Consider the following 19,556-nt stretch of genomic DNA (forward strand, 5'->3'; position numbering starts at 1 on the left):
TTTGGTTCTAAGATTATTCTCTGCCTCATGTTATTTGTATGTTATAGTATAGCTCCTCTAATTATTATTCTCGTATTTTCTTCTTTATTTCTGTTCCTAACTTTTTTCTTCCTGTCTTTCTTAATTCCTGTTGTATCCTATATTTGCACTCTTGGAATCAATGCAGTCAAGTCATGGTTGTCCAGAATGCAAGGTAGAGTTGGTTCTCTTTCAGTGTTAAGCTTTGCTGTGCTGTCTAGAGTCATATTTTTTGCATTTCTGTGTACATACACCTGCAGTTCAACTTGGGCTGTAATTTTTATTTTTCTCCATGTTGGTCTCTGCTGAGTGAGGCTTAATAACAGATTGTTCCAAGCACAACGTTACTAAATAGTTTTAGCAGATGTGTGCAACAGAACCTAGAAAACTAAGAAATATTAAAAACATAGAAGAGTGTTAATAAGAAAATATCACCCTTAAATTAGACATAACTAAATATTTGTTCATAATTTTTACACTAAAATTAATTTAGCTTCTCATGTGATAATCACGCCTTAAGTCCTCCTGAGTTTTCTATTACAAATAAAAAAATCTAGAGTCATTACTGAAAAGGAATTAACTGATCTAGATACCTAGTACTTCGTGTGTATCTCATCTTAAAGACAATAAATGCCTGGTTTTATCCCTCACTTAGACCTTGATATTGAAACATTTCCATGCCCTTATACCTTCTGCACCACAAAATTATTGCTGTGCAATAAAGGAAGCCATAATCTGCCTATTCTAATGTAACAGCAACAACCTGTGAACATCCTTTGTTTGCCAGTAGTAGGAAACTGTTTTCTCATAGAGCTCATTACATGTTGCATCATTACATTGTCAGCTAAGGCCTCAATACATAGCCAAAAGCTTTCTTTTGCACATCTCATTGCATTACAAATTAAATGTGTTATTTAGTTGGGGAGGAGAATTTTGTACCATCTGTAGCAATAGGGTGATGAGAATTTCAGTCTCATCCAGAGTATTAATGGTACTGGATTTGTTTTTGTCAGTGACATTAAAGTTTAACATTTTTTCTAATCCTTCCAAGCTGTGCCCAAAAGAGGCTGTTTCTGATTCTTAAAGGCATAAATAATTAAATATTTTAAAGAATTGAATCGTCACCACAGCCTTCCTAGCGCCTAGAAACTTTTTGTTTCCGTGCATCTAGATAATTATGGCAAAGAGTAAAATGTGCTAACTGTGGAAGGTTGCTTGTTGTGACGGGCTCTCTCATCTCAGGATCCCATCCTGGCCTCTCAGACTGACACGCAAAATTAGTTGTTTCAAAGAGACAGTGTCATTTTAGAACAGACATTATCGATCACTTTAATCAGATCCTTCTTATCTTCCATCCAGAGAAACTGGGGACACATTGTCAGAATGACAGTGGTTGTATATATTTAACTTAGAAGAGAATATGTTTTGTAAGTGTAAATAATGATTGAAATAGCCTAGGTTGTGTTAGATTACAATTTAGAAGATCTAGAAATCACTTTCTCATCATACCTTTCATCTAGGAGTTACTTTAATCACCTCTGAGAGCTGTCAATGTGGGAAGGAATTATAATGACAATGTAATGACATTGTAAATTAAGCTGAAGAGCCAGTGAGTCAAGTCTTTAAAAAACTGGCTTTGAATTTCAGCTCTGACAAGTTGTAAGGTTTCTCCAGAACTATTTCCTTTCCTGCTAGAGAGGATTTACAATAGCCTCCCTCCCAGGCCTTTTGTGAAACATGTAGAGTAATACACCAAAAGTAAGAAGCATATTGTATGGTACTTAATAAGCTCTCAATAAATGACAGTTGCTATTATGACTAATAATATGTATAATAAACTTGATGTAACCAATGGTCAATTATCTCTGAAAAAAAGAGATGCAGAATGTTTAGGCTACTAAATTAAACCAATTTTTAAGAGCACTATATAGAAAACACAATATCTTTCTTTTCTTCAGTGATAAAGTGCAATACATCCATCATTCTTAAAGTTTAAAAATATATATATCCAGTTAACCAATAAACATTTCACTGGTCCAGCTTTCTTGTCCTCTTTTATTTTCTCTTTCCACCCTCTGATCAATACACTCATAAGCTCAGAAAGCCCAAATGTCAGCCAAATAAACTGAATGACAGGAAAGAGCCGGAAGAGTCTGTGAACTCAATACTTGTCCCTGGGTGACTGAGAAATAGCAATAAGGATATCTGAAAGATCTTGTTCTGGTTTTCTCTCATTACACTGTTGTACAAATTTTTTTTGTTCAACAAAAAGTACAGATTTTTTCCCAGTACTGAGATTCTCGTATGATTGAAGCTGATTTTTAGTTATCATGATACCTGCATACCCAGTTCCTGGCTGGACTTTCTCTAAACACCCTTGTTAGCATAAGCAATTTCCTACATGACCTGTGTAAAGCTGATACAGGTGTTGTAGTGTTTATTTACAATTAGAGGGCCAAAAATTGTTGTATTTCAGTAAATTTTAAAGGGAAAAAAGTAGCATAATATTTTAGGGTGCATCCAATATACATTTATTTAGCCCATACTGCCCCAGACACTATGCTAGGTGCTGGGATTAGGGTTGATGAACACAGCCATTATCTCTGACCTCAGGAAACACAGATGGTCCCTAACTAAACACATTATTGCACAAGAAAACAGAGTTTATAAAATGGGATATGCTCTGTACATCTTTTTAAATTAAAAGAAGAGTAATTTTGAAAAATGTTATATACTGTATTTCTTTATGGGATGTATATTTGCATTAAAGGAATGTATGTATATATTTCCAGTAAAGGAAAACCAAATAAATTTTTAAATGAGGACCTTAGTTTAGATAATTTTATAATATTTAAATACAAAGAATCCATCATATTCCATTCTTCATTCTCAGTATTTCTTTTGAAATTAAAAAGAGGAACTCAGAGCTGCTTTTTCAGCTAGATTAAGGTAGAGTAATTTATTTTAAATATCTTTTTCTGCCTATCTTAAAAGCATATCTCCTTATGATGAACTGACTGGCCAATAATAAAAAGTAAAAGCAAAAAGGAATTAGTTAAAACTTCACAAGGATGAATGTTCAGGGTTTTTTTAAAATATAAACACCATGTCCCACATTGATAAATTGACTTTTTATTTTCAGTCCTTATTAGAATACTTCTCTGACTGTTAAATGCGGCCTAACTTTCCTAATAAAATACTATATAATATTCCCATAAAGGAGTTTAATGTGTTTACCAGACAAGGAAGGAAAAAAGAAAATGAGCTCCCCTATTTTCTCAACCTGAATTTATGCTCACATTTAATACCCCTGCTTATCTGGACATCTTCAATTTGTAAATCCACAGAATTGTGGAATTTTCTATTGTGGAATGTGGCAACACAGCCCATTGAGATCATGCTCAAATTGGTCAGCACATGACAATTATTTTTTTTAAAAACCTGCTAGTAAAGGAATGTTTTTTTTCCTGGCCATCTCTGCGTATCAGGAAATTCAATTGCAAAAAGACTGCAGAGGAACTCATTGACATTTACACAGGACGACCGTGGATGGGGGGAGGAGGCTCAGGAATAAGGTGTGTTTGCCTCCATTAATCTGAAAGGCAGTGGTTACCTTGAGTCTGGAGGGAATTGGAAAATCAAACTCATTAATAAGATTAACATACTCTATTAAACGAACATCTAAATTCTTTCCCAAAAAATTTCAGTTGTTTGAGTGTATCTGGGAAAAAAATAAATATTTATAGTAATTATCCTTAATTCTATAACATTCTTAGGATATACCATGCAGAATTTCCCCGAGCAACTCTGAGTTTTACCTAATTGTTTCATGATATTTTATATGTACACACATAGGTAATTTATATTCTCTATATGCAATGTATATAATTAAATAGAAAATATGTATATTTAAATTGGTATAAAGAACTTTATAAGGGAGAGAAGACAAAGTAGACACTTAAGCTAATGAAGCCTACAATTAAGAAAATTGATGGCATATTCACATTCTACGATGAGCCTAATCAATTGAGTTCATATCACATAGGTTTAAGAGCAGCCAGTTTCCCTATGTTTGAATCATGGTCCTACCAATTAATAATGATGCAATCTTCTTAACATGCCTTAACTTCTTGGAGCTTTGGTTTTTCTTAATCTATAAAGTAGAACAATAAATGATACCTGTCTCACAGAATTGCTGTTAGGATAAAATGAGTTAACACATTAAAAGCATTTAGAACTCTGCCTGGGAAAAAAGTAAAAATTTAATAAATGTTAGCTGTCTTTATTTTGATTTGCTTACTATATAAAGTGATTTTCATGCATGAATCATATTTATAATGGTATATCAATACCATTATGTATATATAGATGGGAAATCACAGTTCCTTCTACAGAGTTAGCATTTCAGTAGTTTTTGACTGCCAAATCTGTTAGTAAAAAATATGACTAAAATACATATGTGAAAAGTTATACCAATTATTCATATTTATAGATTAAGAAAAGATGGTAACTAATAAATCCTTTTGAACACATTTCAATAATGCAGACTAATTTTATATATAGACATTTAGAATTTTAGTGAAAGTACATGAATTTGTATTTCACATTAATTTGCATTTTGTTATCAAATTACTCATTTAATTTTTCAGAATTTGAGATAACAATTTTACTACTATTCACTATGAGTCTTCTTTTTAATATGTTTTCCCATGATCTCATCAACTTGATATCAAAGTCTGAAACAGCAACTTTAAAACTCATAGTATCATGTTTTTGTTTAAGCATACCTGCCTAGAAGAATAGCCATAAATTATAAAGTAACAACAAAAGCAGAAACATAAAATATAAAGGGATACAGTATACCATATTAATTTTAATTTTTATTATAAAATATTTTAAACTTACTGAAAATTATAGAAAATACTCTAATACCTGTGTTATTGCTATACAGTTTTACCAACTCTTAACATTTTCTTTTTAATAAAAAATATTTCACAGGTACTCCTTAAGCCCTCTGTAGCCATTTTCTGTCTACCTGAGATAACCACTAAATAGAATTTAATATCTATAATTCCTAAGTGACTTATGAAATTAATGTTTGTTGTACATATATACATGTGTGAATAAATAATTTATAGTATTATTCCACATGATTTTAAATTTAAATTATAACTTAGAGTTATCCTTCTGCAAATTTTTGCTCGATAACTTTTGAGGATACATCTATTTTGATATATGAATACACATTTTACTCATTTTAATTTCTGCTTATTATTTCATTGAATGATTATACCTTAATGTATTTATTTACTCAGTAACTTATTAATGTACTATTAGAAACAAGTTATGGTGAATGTTCTTGAACAAAATTCCTTGTGCATGGTTGAGAGAATTTCTCTACAGTAGAAGTGGAATATATCAAAGTGGAATTTTTCTGGGTGTCTGGGTATATAAATTGAAACTTTACTAGATATTGACAAATTTATCTAAAATGTGTATGTACAAACTTATACTCTGTCTACAATCTATGAAAGTGCCTGTTTCTTTAAATCAGTGCATAAACATTTCCACAAAATTCTTGCAATGACGAAATTGTCAAATCCTGTTCTTATTTTTGCACACTCACACTGAGTTGGTTAAAAGTCAGAAGAGCATTGCTTTATTTCTTAAATTGGATTCAGTTCACAAGGACTGAAAGGTGAAGTCTTAAGAGACATAAGTTTAGTGGTTCTCAATCTTGTCTACACATTAGGTTTACCCAGGAGATTAAAAAAATTCTGATGCTCAAGTCTCACCACAGACCTTTAAAGCAGATCCCCTTGGGGTGCATAGAGGGAGGTGTCAGTGTGGTGCTGGTCGCCCTTGGAATGCAGATGCCTAAGAGATTCCAGGATGTTATCAGTGTTCAGAATTACTGCCCTTGCATACGGCCAAAAAAAAGATAAAATTTGGTCATGGACCGAGCGTCATTCTCAGTAGTGTTATCTAGAATGGATAGGTACATTAAGATCTGGGGAATAATAGTATGCATTCCAGCATATGGCAATGCTTGCAATCAGGAATGTAGCAAGAGATAGTCTGCTCATAGCTGAGAACAGAGCAACAGGTCAAGGGTCAGGATCCAGTCCCTTAGAGACAGGTAGCTTACGAAGTCCAGGCTCATGAAAGGATCTCAGAGAAGAAGATGGGTTTTCAGGATTCTGATGCCCACAGGACCTGAGTCATAAGCTTAGGCAGAAAATGCAGAGAAAGGTGGGATTAGAGAAGAGCCTTGTATGGTTGGGCACCGTTGGCTCATAGCAGATAGCAATAATTCCAGCCACATCAACTGGTTGATGCCAGCCACAGATGCCCTGTCAGACTTAATTAGGATAAGTTTCAGAAAGAAGTTATTTTTAAACTTGAAGAATATAAGCTTCTAACTCTGCTCATAGTGCTCGTCAGTGGAAAGTCAAGGATAAACTCAAATTCCCCAAGTTGCAATGAATGAGAAAAAAATTTGGTTCATCATTTGTAATATAAGCTATTGACATAAACCAAGAATTTATATCTAATTAAAATTGTTTTATAACTAGATTAAATATCTTCTTTACTAAGACTGTCAGAATATATTTGAAATATAATTTAATAAATGTTCATTTTTCATCCTTCCCTCACTCAAAATAATTATTACAATTTTTATAGAAAAATGAATTTAAAAAACCACTTGGCTTGGTGACATGATTAGATGCAAAAACTATTGGAAAGTTAAATACTGAATTATTATTTAGGAGGCAAGAACTTACTGATCTTACCATATGGTTCATGTAATTATCTTCTTCATTCAGGAAAGAGTAAATTTCTAAAATTGTAGTATCAATAGAAAACCTGAAACCATTTTTTTATTCAGAACAACTACTCTAGGGCAAATAAACCTAAAGGCATCCAACATATTTTAAAGTTTTCATTGTGCATGTAACTTAAAATAAATTTTAAGACATGAGGATGATGAGATGATTGCATAGTGATTCAAAACAAAACATCATCTTGAAATATCCGCATGCGCTTCAGGTTGACTATGAATCATCAGTTTAGGTGAATAGTCAAGGTAACTCTTTCTTTTCTTCCAATTCAGTGCTGAGTACAAGAGAAGGACTAAATATGTTCAGAAAAGTCTTAATCCTGAGTGGAATCAAACAGTAATTTATAAAAGTATCTCCATGGAACAGGTATGCAATGATTATTTTCTATGTGACAGATTTAGGCTGAAATAAGAATAGTAATGACAAAATTATCAAAGGACTGTGATCTTAAATTCAGAGAGAAAAGATAACAATTAGAACAGGAAGAAGATATCCAGAAGAAACAATTTACAGATGAGTTGTCTTGCGAAATGAGGTTTATTATTTGCCCTCTGGAAGATTTCTAATTTGACTATGAAGGTGAAGCTGGATATAAACTGTAATACAGGTTTTTGAATTTAAAGAAAGTTAAATTTACCTGCAGAAATAAGACAATGCTACTATGTTTTCTGGCAATTTACAGAAACAAAAAAGTCTCTTAATTCAAATACTTCATCTAAATAGCCTAGACAGTTTTGCAGCTATGAATCCCATGTATTTAAACAGTATTTATAGATTATAATTTCTACTTTTAAGGATCAGGGTAGATTAACTGGGAATTAGTAAAATTTATAAAATAGTGAGTCTTATGATATTCCACTAAGTTAGACTACAAAATCATTGATGTTTTACATAATATTAAATGTAAGCCCACATAGTTTTAGAAAATATTTAAAGTATTTTTATGTAAAGGGAAAGATCTCAAGGAAGTAAAAATAGATGAGTCTATAATATGAGTGTTATGAAAATTTATGATGAGAAATGGTGTGAATGACCTTTTGATTTGAACTATAGCTCAAGAAGAAAACACTGGAGGTGACAGTGTGGGACTATGATAGATTTTCTTCCAATGACTTTCTTGGTGAGGTGAGCCTTGGATTTCTTTTACCTGATTTGCTTTTGTAGTAAACTACCAATTAAAGCTTGATGCAAAACATATTTCTTAAGTTTATAAGATTAAACTTATAAACTTAAGTTTATAAATCCTTTTGGTTAAAATCCTTTGGTGGAAAGAATTTATTTTTCATTACTCTTTTGAGTAAATGAATAACAAGTCAATAAATGGTTTTTACTTTGCCACTTGATGTACTTACTAATTTGCAAGATTTTTTTTACTCATTTGCTTTACTGCACAATATACACACAATAGTCTAAGAATAACAATACAAATACCACCATGAACATTATGATTTAAACATTAAATATGTGTTTAAAAATGTTTGCAGTTCTTTTTGTCCTTAGGATATATCCCTCTAGGAATGGATGTAGAGTCAAATTGCTGTGTGTCAGAATTGCACGGAATAATCTCTGTGTGGTTATGCTACCAAGTACAGAGTTAGGTTCACATACTATATTTTGTTTTTGATTTCTAAGGGGTTGCTTTTTCCAAATTTTTAATTGAATTTATTGGGGTGACATTGATTAATAAAGTTATGTATTAATTTTTTTGATAGAAAGATAAATGACCATGCTTTGAATTCAAATGATTATGTTAAAGATTTAAGATAAATTTATTATATTATAAAATGAACTGGACTATTTTAAAAGTCATTGTCAGGTTATTTAATTGCTCGTTCTCATTTTACTTTTTTCAAGTATCCAGAGTAAAATCTCTCAAAATATTTTAAGAAGCAAACTGGAAGAGAAAACAATACAAATAGTTTTATATAAATTCACATAGAATTTAACCTAAACATGAAATTTGGTAAAGTAGGCCTGATCCTGTGATTTTTTTTTATCTCTCATATTTCAAAAATATACATTTGGTGTTGTGATCTTTGCTTAGAGCAGAAGTTATAAATTATTGTTAAAAATCATCTTCAAAAAGATATAACACCTAGAAAGTATGATGTCCTTTTGACAGGGACAACAGAACACATTTGTGTAGTCTAGGTGACATGAGGCCTTGTTTGATTATTAGACTCGGTGCCTTGCTTTTCCATCAAAATGGACCATTTGACCTTCACCTGCCAGGCTCCTTGCTGCTGCAGCACTTGGACTAATCTCGATCTAAGACAGGACTACCTTAAGATACAGAGTTATATCTGACTTAATGCCCTGTTTCAAAAAACTGTCTTAATTAAGTCCTTATAATTTATATATTTATGTGAACCTAGAACATCTTCATTGTGCTGGTTTTCACTTTTTATATCTCATTAAATCTAAGATGCCAGCAACTGTAAAATGTACCATTATTGAGGAAACACTAAGAAAGAAAAAATACTACCAATTAAGCCATGACACAGGGCTTTCTTGTCATAAACTATTAGTTATATCCCTATTTCAGATGTAAACTAAAGTATGTTTTAAAATAGAGGAAATGAATTAGTAATTGTAGATTTTTCATTCTTTTTTTATTTTGACCCTCATAACTAAAATCAAACAATCTTCAAAACTGCTAGCCAGGCTGAGGTCTAGAATGTTTCCCTTTAACAAACCTTTATTTCATAAGGAGATTGACTTTTCACTCTAGCTTTTTACATGGTCACGAAAAAATTCCATTAGTAGTACAAGATTGTATGTAGTTCAGTTTAACCAAACATTCATTAAGTGCCTAGTACGCACCAGTTGTTACGCCCAATGTTATGGGTGAAGAAATATGAGGAAGACAACCTCACTAACCTTGGGTTTATATCCTTGAAAAAATTTCAAACCGCAGGAGGAAAATAATGAATTTATTATAGCTTAATTTATACATTTTATTGACTTACTGTACTTTTTTTCAGGTATTGATTGATTTATCTAGCACATCTCACCTCGATAACACCCCTAGGTGGTATCCTCTCAAAGAACAGACAGAAAGTATTGATCATGGCAAGTCGCACTCCAGTCAAAGCAGCCAGCAGTCCCCAAAGCCATCTGTCATTAAAAGCAGAAGCCATGGCATCTTCCCTGACCCAGCCAAGGGTAGGAGATATTTCAAATAGAAAAAGCTTTTATCTTTTTGTTCACCCAGTATCTTCTTGAATACGAATGCCTATATATTGAACATAGTTTGAGGGTTGAATTCTATTAGAAGGTATTTAATATAATATTATGCAAAGAATAATGGATATGGAATGAGGAGAAATGGGCTGTAGTCTCAGATCAGCCCATGATTAGGCTTATGGCATTGTGATCTTCACCTCGCTAATTCTTCATTTTTCAACCTGTAAAATGGAGTAGGTTGGGTTATATGAGCTATTGGTTCTTTTCCATCTCTCAATATCCATGATAATAGGATTTTATAAGATGAAGTGGGATATTTCATAAAGAAAATATAAAAATTCTCAATAGTTAATTAACTAGACATAATCATTATCATTTATACATATTTCTTCTAATTGTTGAAATTCTTATTTTTCATAGGTACTTTCTTACATATTACATATAGTTGTTATATATAATTTTTAATCTTCCTTTTTACTTATCCCATCCAAAACATTTTTCCTTGTCATCAAATTACTGTGTATGCTGAAATCTATTTAAACTTTTCCTAAATGTTTGACTCGAGCTATTTCTATGATTTTTTTAAAACAAATAATATTTTAAAAATATTATGGCCATACTTTGCTTTTGGAAATATGCACAGCGTCCCCATTTGAATGAGCTTTTCCTTTGGGAGGGTCATTACCAATAACCCTACAGTACAACGTTAATCTTCATCATAAACTGAGTTACTGCTTTCATGAGATAACCGCGCAGTATCTTACCTTGATATACTGAACGATTTATACAAGATTTTATATTGGACTTAAGTATTGCTTCCTTTTTTCCTTCAGAAAGTACATCCAATTGAAAAGTCATTCTTTGCCTATTAGAAAGGAATGGATTGTAAAGACAAATGTTCTAGGAAATAGAAAACGGAGGCCATCCGTGTCCAGTAGGCCAGTAAACTGATATGACAAACCACTGACTACAAGTGCTATAGATTTATTATGAATGAGTTTTATAGATTATTTACGGATTCCACAGAGCAAGATCAACTCTGGCCAGATTAACATTCTGGAAGATCACTAGTGTAAAGACCTCTCTCTCTATGACTCTATGGGAGATAGATATATATATATTACACACACACACACATTCCAAATCACCCAAGGCAAGGATTCTGTAATCTTCACTCAATATGTCCTAGTGACTCACGTACCTTCATCCAAGAATTCACTACATTCCTACTTAAAATTCCTCCTGTGATCATGTAAGCCTCTTGTCTCTTACCTCGTTCCTCTTAGACCTGGCAGAATTGCCTGGTGAAACTATAATATATTTATTCACATAAGGTTAGTTAGAATGTATTCCTCTTGTCAAACTTCTCAAGGTTATTATCCATTTGCCTTTCCTCCCCCAAAATTGTTTCCCAAATATTTAATCATATTACTGTATGGTGAGCGGTCCCATAAAGAGCCAAAGAAACAGATTACCCTAAATCTCAGGACAGTTTCAAATTGTATGAGACCAAGCTTGACAGGAGGAATGCCAGGGAAACTTTAACTCAATGTTTTACTTTTTTGTAACCAGACATGCAGGTTCCCACCATTGAGAAATCCCATAGTAGTCCCGGTAGCTCGAAATCCTCATCTGAAGGCCATCTCCGTTCTCATGGACCATCTCGCAGCCAAAGCAAAACCAGCGTCACTCAAACCCACCTGGAAGACGCAGGGGCTGCTATAGCCGCTGCTGAAGCCGCTGTGCAACAACTCCGCCTTCAACCAAGTAAAAGACGCAAATAAATTCCTCAGCATGGCAGCTTAATGTTCATCTGTTGCCTTTCTTTCCTGCTGTCCTTTCCTGTTTGCTTTCTGTTCTTGGCATACCCTGCTCACTCTGTTCTCTGTCCCTTTGTCTGTGTAAGAACTATCAATACATAAATATGCTCTTTCTTATTTAGATTTTTTAGTTTACATAGACTGCAGTAAAACTGGCTGTTTCTACTTCGTCTCCACCATCCATCCAACCTGGCTCATAGTGTTTGGTAGCTGTGTCTGTGATGTTTGCAGGCAAACAATGTTGTGTGTCCTTTTTGTGTGCACTGAACTATCCTTTAGAGTACAGGAATTATAAGCACAATGGCTGCCAATTTTCCAGGCATTACACCAAACACACACACACACATGCAGGCATTTAAAACAGATTATTCATGAGATTCTCACATCTAAAAACACTCAAAAATTTGAGGCAGAAGAGCAATATGACCAACAGTCAAGTTTTAGAACCTAGGGTGAAAAGCCATTTTAAGTTTAAAAACATTAACAGATTATGCGTGTGAAATGTCGTTTTTTTGTGGGAAACTGCCGTCTTTGGGAAAAAGAAATCTATGAAGTAAATCACATTTCTTATATTCTCAAGAAAGTACAGAATATTAATATGTATATAAGTAGATGCGATGAGGCAGTACAACCTCATTAAGGAACATAATCGGGTCCATTCTGTTGGATCCTGCTTTGTATATGATAACAGAGAACGTTTATGTTATTTTTTTTCTAGCCTTTGGAAATCCTTTGACAGTAAAATATCACTTAAAGCATAACAACTTATCCATCTTAACTGCTGCATCTTCATTTAATTTGTGAAAACTTAGTCGATCGATATATAAAGACTTAAATACAGAGATTTTTACAAATGTCGGTGGGCTGTTACTTCCGAGAGGCACTAGCCAGACAATGGAGAAAGATGAGCACATTCTCCCTATCGCCCAAAGCCATCATTTCCAAAGAAACAGCCAGTTTTAACCCCCTTTAGCGCTGTGCATGTGGTGTCATTTTGGCATTTGAAAACACAACTTACTTAAATAGAGCGAAAGATCACTTCTGTTTGCATGACTAACCTTTAAGCTGGTTTCCTCTGAGGATACATACTCTGGGTTTCCATCTCACCCACACTGCCCCAGCAGCACATAAAAGCGGTCAGTCTAATCATGCCAGGAAGCAGCACAGACACAGCATAGCAGGAGTCCTCCCCATTCAAAGAACTCAGTCTGATAATCTGCCTCCACCAGCCAATGGCAACCAAGACCAAAGCCAGCTAGCCCTCAGGAAGGTGATGTCTGACGGACCAGTCAAGCCAGAAGGAGGTGAGCAGAAAGGCGCTGTTCAAAGCACACAGCAAGAACATTCCCCAAATTTAAAGCCTTCATCTTTTAATTTTTAGAGATTGTCTGATAAAATATGTTTATCCACCTTTTAATGTGCTTTTGTGGGCATGGCATTTCAGGACTTCATCATCACCATGTAAGTCCCAAGATCAGTCCCGTAATATACTGACTACAGTGATTTGTATTTTTCTATGCACTGGGCATCTTCTGACTTTTGTTGGGAAATAGATTAACAGTATTCATATGGCAGAATGGAATGCATGCTACTAACCTAATCTGTTCAAGCATGACTATAAATATGTTGCATTGTGATAAAACTTTAAACTGCTCTCAATTCGAGTTAGTGTACCAGCTAATAATGTAGATCAGTTTTTGTTACGTATCATTTCAAGTGTAACTTTTAAAAAATTCAGTGGACTTTGGAAATTCTTAGAGGAAAGTAAAGGAAAAATTGTTAATGCACTCATTCACCTTTCCTTGGTGAAAGTTCTCTCTTTATCTTACGAACAGACATTTTCCACTCATGTTTCCGTAGTTGTAAGTGTATCGTGTTGGGCATGTGAATATCCAAGTGCCTGTGTAATAAATAAAGTATCTTTATTTCATTCATAAACTACTGGGTTCTGAGCCATTGTTATATGATGCAGCCTAAAATGAGTGTGTCAGTTTTTGCTTTCTCATTTGATTCCTTGCCATAGAAGTATTTATAGCTACTGCTCCATTGTTAGCAAGAACATTCCCCAAATTCCCCATTGAGAGCTATAATGCTAGAGCTTTGGGGAGCAGACCAAAGTTTCATGTCAAAAACATTCTAAGATAGACAGAAAATTATTTCCGAATAAAAGCACTGGAGCTTACATAAACATGTAAGTCAATAATGGAGTTGGGCAACTCTTAGGCAATGCTTCGACTATTTCTTTCTCCCACATCTGACCTATTTCACAATCTTCTCAGGCTCCTGGATAGAGAAGGACAAATTCTGTGTGCCCCTGCTCTGGAGATGCATCTAAACTTGATGCCATAGCTGTGAAAGGCAAGCGAATTTATATCTGCCCCTGACATGACCCAGCGCTGGTGGGATCTTCCCAGAGAGAGTGCTGCTGCCAGTGGCAGGACTCCAACCGGGGTGATCGGAGCAATTATCTTCAAAAACATATATAAAATAAAGATTTTAAAAAATATATAGGATAGCAGTGTTTGCCCCTCAGGTCTCTTCCACCCCTAAAATACTTGATTTTATGATTTGATAGTTCCACAGAATTAAAATCAAACCTTGTACTAGCCTATAGAAATTATCTGTCTGCTCAGAAAATTAAAAAATGTAATACACTCTTATCCCGACTAATCATATATTTACGGGCTGTGGAAGATGCATGTGGCAGGGCACAGGGCAAACCGTTGCGGTGGTTCTTGAATTAGCCAGGTAACTAAGGAAACAATTGGCTTAAATGTTTGCATAATTCTGAATGTGCCCAATTTATAGATTAGCACCAAAGCACAAACTCTCTTTTCTAGTTAGCCTTCCTAGTCCTTTCCAAAAGTGCTTAAAATTCCTTTCCTCACCTTTTCTTCCATCAAGTAAGTTTGGTTGATTTCTTAATGGTATTCATTTTCTTCCTTCAAATATTTTGGAATTAGAAATATCAAAGTAGTCAATTGCTTCCCTTATTTCATATTCTGTGTTTGATTATCATGATTTAAGTTACCGTATAATATTTTATCTGATTTTTTATAAATATTGTTAAAATTTTATTAAATTGTTTTTAATCCCCTTTTTACAAATAATGCTCTGATGGATATTCTCATACATTTAAGGTGCTAAGATTGAATCTTGAAATCATTATTGAAATTACAATCAAAAGAATACCAAGATACCATAGCATGAATTCTTGTTTAATTTTATTCTAATAAACGATAAAGAAAATGCCTTTTTTTACATAGATCTATTATATCCCTGTTAAAACTCATAAACGAGCTCATATAATCCCACCTGCATTCTGAAAATAATCCTCTGTGTTGAAATAATTCTTCACATCATACAAAGTGTGTTGTCACCCATTTTCTCATGTTCTCACACCTAGTGGATGAGGTATTTGTTGCAGATATTTTTCTGAGCAAGCAATTAGAGAATCAGAGAACTAGAATAGAAGAACACAGAGCTAGAATTTTTTTAAATCTGCAATATAACTCTTCTCTTGTTATTAGGCTTAAGCCTTTACTTTTTTAAATACATTAGCTCCTTTGAAATCAAACTCCCCTGATTTTAATAAAAACAACTGTCATTTACTTATTTTTTTCTTACTCAAGTTCCAACAAATGACTAGAGGTTGCTAGAAATAATGGCAGAATACAATTTAGACTTTCTCTACCTACATGATCTTCTTTTCTGAAGGCTGATGATAAAGCTGCCACAAGCCAAGTACATAAAATCGTCTCACTGCACAAGTGCAATGTGGCAGTATCTGTAGTCATCTCTGTCAAGGGGGATGAAATTGTCCCCAAAGAGCTTTTCAATTTTTTTTTCTGAGCTTTTCAGCAGATTTCTGCTTGAGGTAGCATAAAATATGGGTCAGGCAATAATTATGAAGTGAGCCAAAAAGAACTTTTTTTCCCCCTCTGGGATTTAGTTGCATGCCTAGAAACCTGAGGGGAAAGATTAGACAGATTGTACCAGAACACCCTGACGCCTAAACAAACTCTCTGTATTTAGAAATCCCTGGAAATGGTTTTTTCGAGCCAGTTGTTTTGGTTGAACACAGGCCCTGTCATTTCAGAAGGTGACATCAACCAGGGAAGAGAGGTTATAAAGTAGATTAAAAAACAAAACCCACGATGAAAACAAACTGAAGCATTCTTAAAACCTTGAAAATGAGTTTATATGACATTCCAGATATCATACTTTAGGTGCAGTTTGAAAATCCTGAGCTCTTTTTGTTTGATACCAAGATTTTTGGTGAGTTTTAAGTTCAGAGCCAGTAACACAGGGTGAATAGAAATATTCCTCCACTCTGGACAATAAGAGCTGTTGGGATGGGTCAGCAAGGTTAGGTGAGAAGAGGAATCTGTGAGGAGATCATGATTTGAGTTGGTTGGTGTGGCCGAATTGTAGGAGACAGGCCTGAAGCTACTTCCACAGACCGCTGCTGGAAACTCCACTTTCAGTAAGGCTCGTTGCGGCACCTGCCAAAGAAGAGCTTCATATTCTTATGTCGCTGTGGGGAACTCTTACTAAGCCATCACTCTGTGGGAGCCGCTCTCTTGGGCAAGCGGTAATGGGTGGCTGGGTTGGGAAGCAGGGTGGGCACTGGGAGCGAAGGGAATCATTACAAAAGGTGTTAGCTAATCAGTGTCTCATTCTCTTCGAACTGGAAGGAAACGGTCACTTTTGGTCAGAAGGAATTTTCCATTCCCTGTTTATGGAGAGGGTCCAAAGGGAAATCGAGAAGAAATCAGAATGAGTTTGTTGTGAGGTGAAACCTTCTATGACATTTGTAACAGGTTAATAAAAACATTTATATTCTTCATTTCAATGTGTTCATAAAAAAAAATCTTCAAAAAAACCTGGGATAGTTTAATATAAAAAGAAATTGAAACTGTAATTATTTGAACACAGCAAACATCCGACAAAATGTGAGAGAATCAAATTGGACCTCAGGTTTCAAAGTTCTATGCCTATTTTCCTGGAAACAAGGTTTTTGTTTCATTTAGTTTTGGTGTCTGTGAAAATCAAAATGATCTTTTTTTAAGTTTTGTTCTTTTAAGAGCTACCATATTTTCTTAGAAGGATTGAATATGATTTTCAACTCTTTCTCTAGCCATCTAACATTTATTGCCAGAACTATCTCTGCTACACAAGCAGAGTCACAGATAGTAAAACAATAGCTCTGACCATATGACACTGTCTTTTGTTTATGAACCTTCATTCACAAACATGAATCCACTGACCTACCATCAATGGATATTTTTGTTCTTTTCTGGTAGTTTTCCGGTAGTAGCCATGGGTCTGCACAGAGCCATCCACATAGTGTATGTCTGATTCACACTGGCGACTTACGTGTTCATTTCATCTGACATGAATAGCAAGACCAACTGGCCCATCTAAGTATCAAGGTTTCATCAGTATTGCTGTGCCTTAGTCACATGACCTAACTACGGGCTTATATGATTGGATGTGACTATGATACGTTATCTGAGACGAAGAGGAAGGCCTAATTTTAACATGCCGAAGTTCCTTAAATATTATTTATGATGTGTCTTTAACAAAGTTAAACTTAATTTTTAAAATGCAACATTTTCCTTTGGGCTCAAGAAAGTTATTTTGAAAAAATTAATTTATGAAATTACCACCAGAGGGCAGAACTCTGAGGAAATGAGACAGACAAATAAATGGTGATGGTGAAAAGAAATAAAAAGCATGGAGCATGAGAAGGCTGATGGGGACACAGTGAGGGGCCCTGGACAAAGAGCGCACTGTGACCACAGGGCTGGGAACAGTATCACCCGGGCAGGAGAGGTCATGGAACCAGGCAAATGCTACCTAAGAGAGAGGAATTCCAAAGGCACTATCTGGCTACTTACCAGTATTGCCTAAATCCACATTCTATCCATGAATTACTTAATTTTTTCCCACTTTTCATCCCCATGTATTACATTATGTAAAATCATGATATTTCACCCATTCTTCATTGTACAAGATAGTTTTTGGGGGAGGGGAACATATGGATATTGGATAGGATAAAAGGAATCTTCATGTGTCCTCAGGCAGATTGGGAAACTATCCTCTTGCGTTTTATTTTATTACTGTGTAGAATGTGTAAATAAATAATTATTCAGGAACCACTTGTGGACTTTAAATAAAAGCATACCAGAAATACAGGATTTTGAAAAAATACAAATAATATAGCTGTATAATCATATAGCAATACTTCAGTTTCTCATCTTTAAGATACTGAAAGATAAGTTTTAATTAGTTAAATTGCTAATTTGAACAGAAACTAATCAATATATTGATACTGATACTACAAATCAAGCAAGAACAGATAAGTTTTGAGAAGAAAATGCTTGATAAAATTCAGGAGCATGAATCCCTAATTTTAAGCATAGAGAAACAGTAGAATAAATTTCTGCTGTATTCTTAAAACAAAAGGAAAATTGGCTTCTTTTCGATACAAACTCAAAACTACATTATTTAAAATTCTGTTGGCCACGTAATATTTTAATTTGACTCCATGTAAAATGAACTTAGACTCTATAGAGAGAGACATAGAAAATGGACTTTTTATACTATGTAATTCAAGTTTCTATAAACTTAAATAATTACTGAATTACTATTTTAGCTCCATCCAACTATTAACGTGCAAGAAAATTTTAAAAACTTTATGTGGAGAAAACCGCTTTTGTGAGAGAATTTATATTATTGTATGCAAGAAAATCTCATTATTTACTCTAGGTGTCTACATATCATAAAGTAGCTTTTTAAAGCAAAGATAGGACAGACAAGCAAATTGTTATGATACATAAAATTTTTAATTCAGACCTTATATTCCTGGAGTTTTGAAGTTCTGGATGTAATAAGTTTTGAAGAAGCTTTAAAAAGTTAAAAACAGTAACAATATCAATAATAATAAATATTTTCAAGAAAAGCTAACAACTTGATTTTTTTAGTATAAAATTAGAAGACACGATAGAATAATTGTTATTTATATAGTGGTTTAAGAAGACTGTCAAAAAAAATCCTGGTGCTAATTGGTTTTTTCTCACCTTCACAGTTAAGACTTCATTTTTATCACTGTAGATCTAGCCTACTATTTCTCACAGTGTGTCCATTGACCCCTGCAGGTAGGGGTCCACAAAGTCAAAAAATTCTTAAGAATGTTAAGATGTTATTTGCCTTTTTTACTCTTATTCTTCCTCAAGTGTACAGTGGAGTTTTTCTGCATTTACATGAGATGCCAGGACATTTATTCAAAATGTTTTATTGGAAAGGATTTAGATTAAATAATGAGTATATGTCCATATTCATTCCTTCTTACTTTCAAATCTGACTGGTATATTGCCTATCAGCTAATCAAGCTGTCCCTAAACTGAGGTGGAGTGAAAGGCAGTATTATAAAGGTGGAATAAGTTTTATGTGTCCTTATCTTAAAGTAAAATTTACTGCAAAAAAATTGTTTATAAATGATTTGGCTTTTGTAAAACTTTATATTGTATTCTGTATATTACTAGACCTATATACTGCAAATTAATTGTGTTGATGGAAAAACAATAAAAAAACTGAAGATCATCACTTTGATTCAAATTTGAGACAAAATTAAGTTTTTATCTCTTACCAAATTCTTGGCCCTAATTTTCAAGTATGTTATTTA

At 33.9% G+C, this 19,556-nt stretch overlaps 1 protein-coding gene across 1 annotated transcript in view; it reads left to right on the plus strand.

Moving 5' to 3' along the window:
- Positions 1 to 13,133, plus strand: part of PCLO (piccolo presynaptic cytomatrix protein) — a 304,144-nt gene extending 291,011 nt beyond the window's left edge. Inside the window, exons 16-20 of the mRNA XM_054564343.1 lie at positions 167 to 193; positions 7,133 to 7,226; positions 7,914 to 7,985; positions 9,845 to 10,025; positions 11,619 to 13,133. Of these exons, the coding sequence (XP_054420318.1) occupies positions 167 to 193; positions 7,133 to 7,226; positions 7,914 to 7,985; positions 9,845 to 10,025; positions 11,619 to 11,830 (586 nt within the window). The 3' untranslated portion in view covers positions 11,831 to 13,133. The remainder of the gene's footprint in view (positions 1 to 166; positions 194 to 7,132; positions 7,227 to 7,913; positions 7,986 to 9,844; positions 10,026 to 11,618) is intronic.
- Positions 13,134 to 19,556: the final 6,423 nt, after the last annotated feature.

This window comes from Pteronotus mesoamericanus, unplaced genomic scaffold (genome assembly GCF_021234165.1).
Source record: "Pteronotus mesoamericanus isolate MK-2021 breed Mesoamerican mustached bat unplaced genomic scaffold, CSHL_Meso_final scaffold_85, whole genome shotgun sequence".
In the NCBI taxonomy this organism is placed as follows: Eukaryota; Metazoa; Chordata; class Mammalia; order Chiroptera; family Mormoopidae; genus Pteronotus; species Pteronotus mesoamericanus.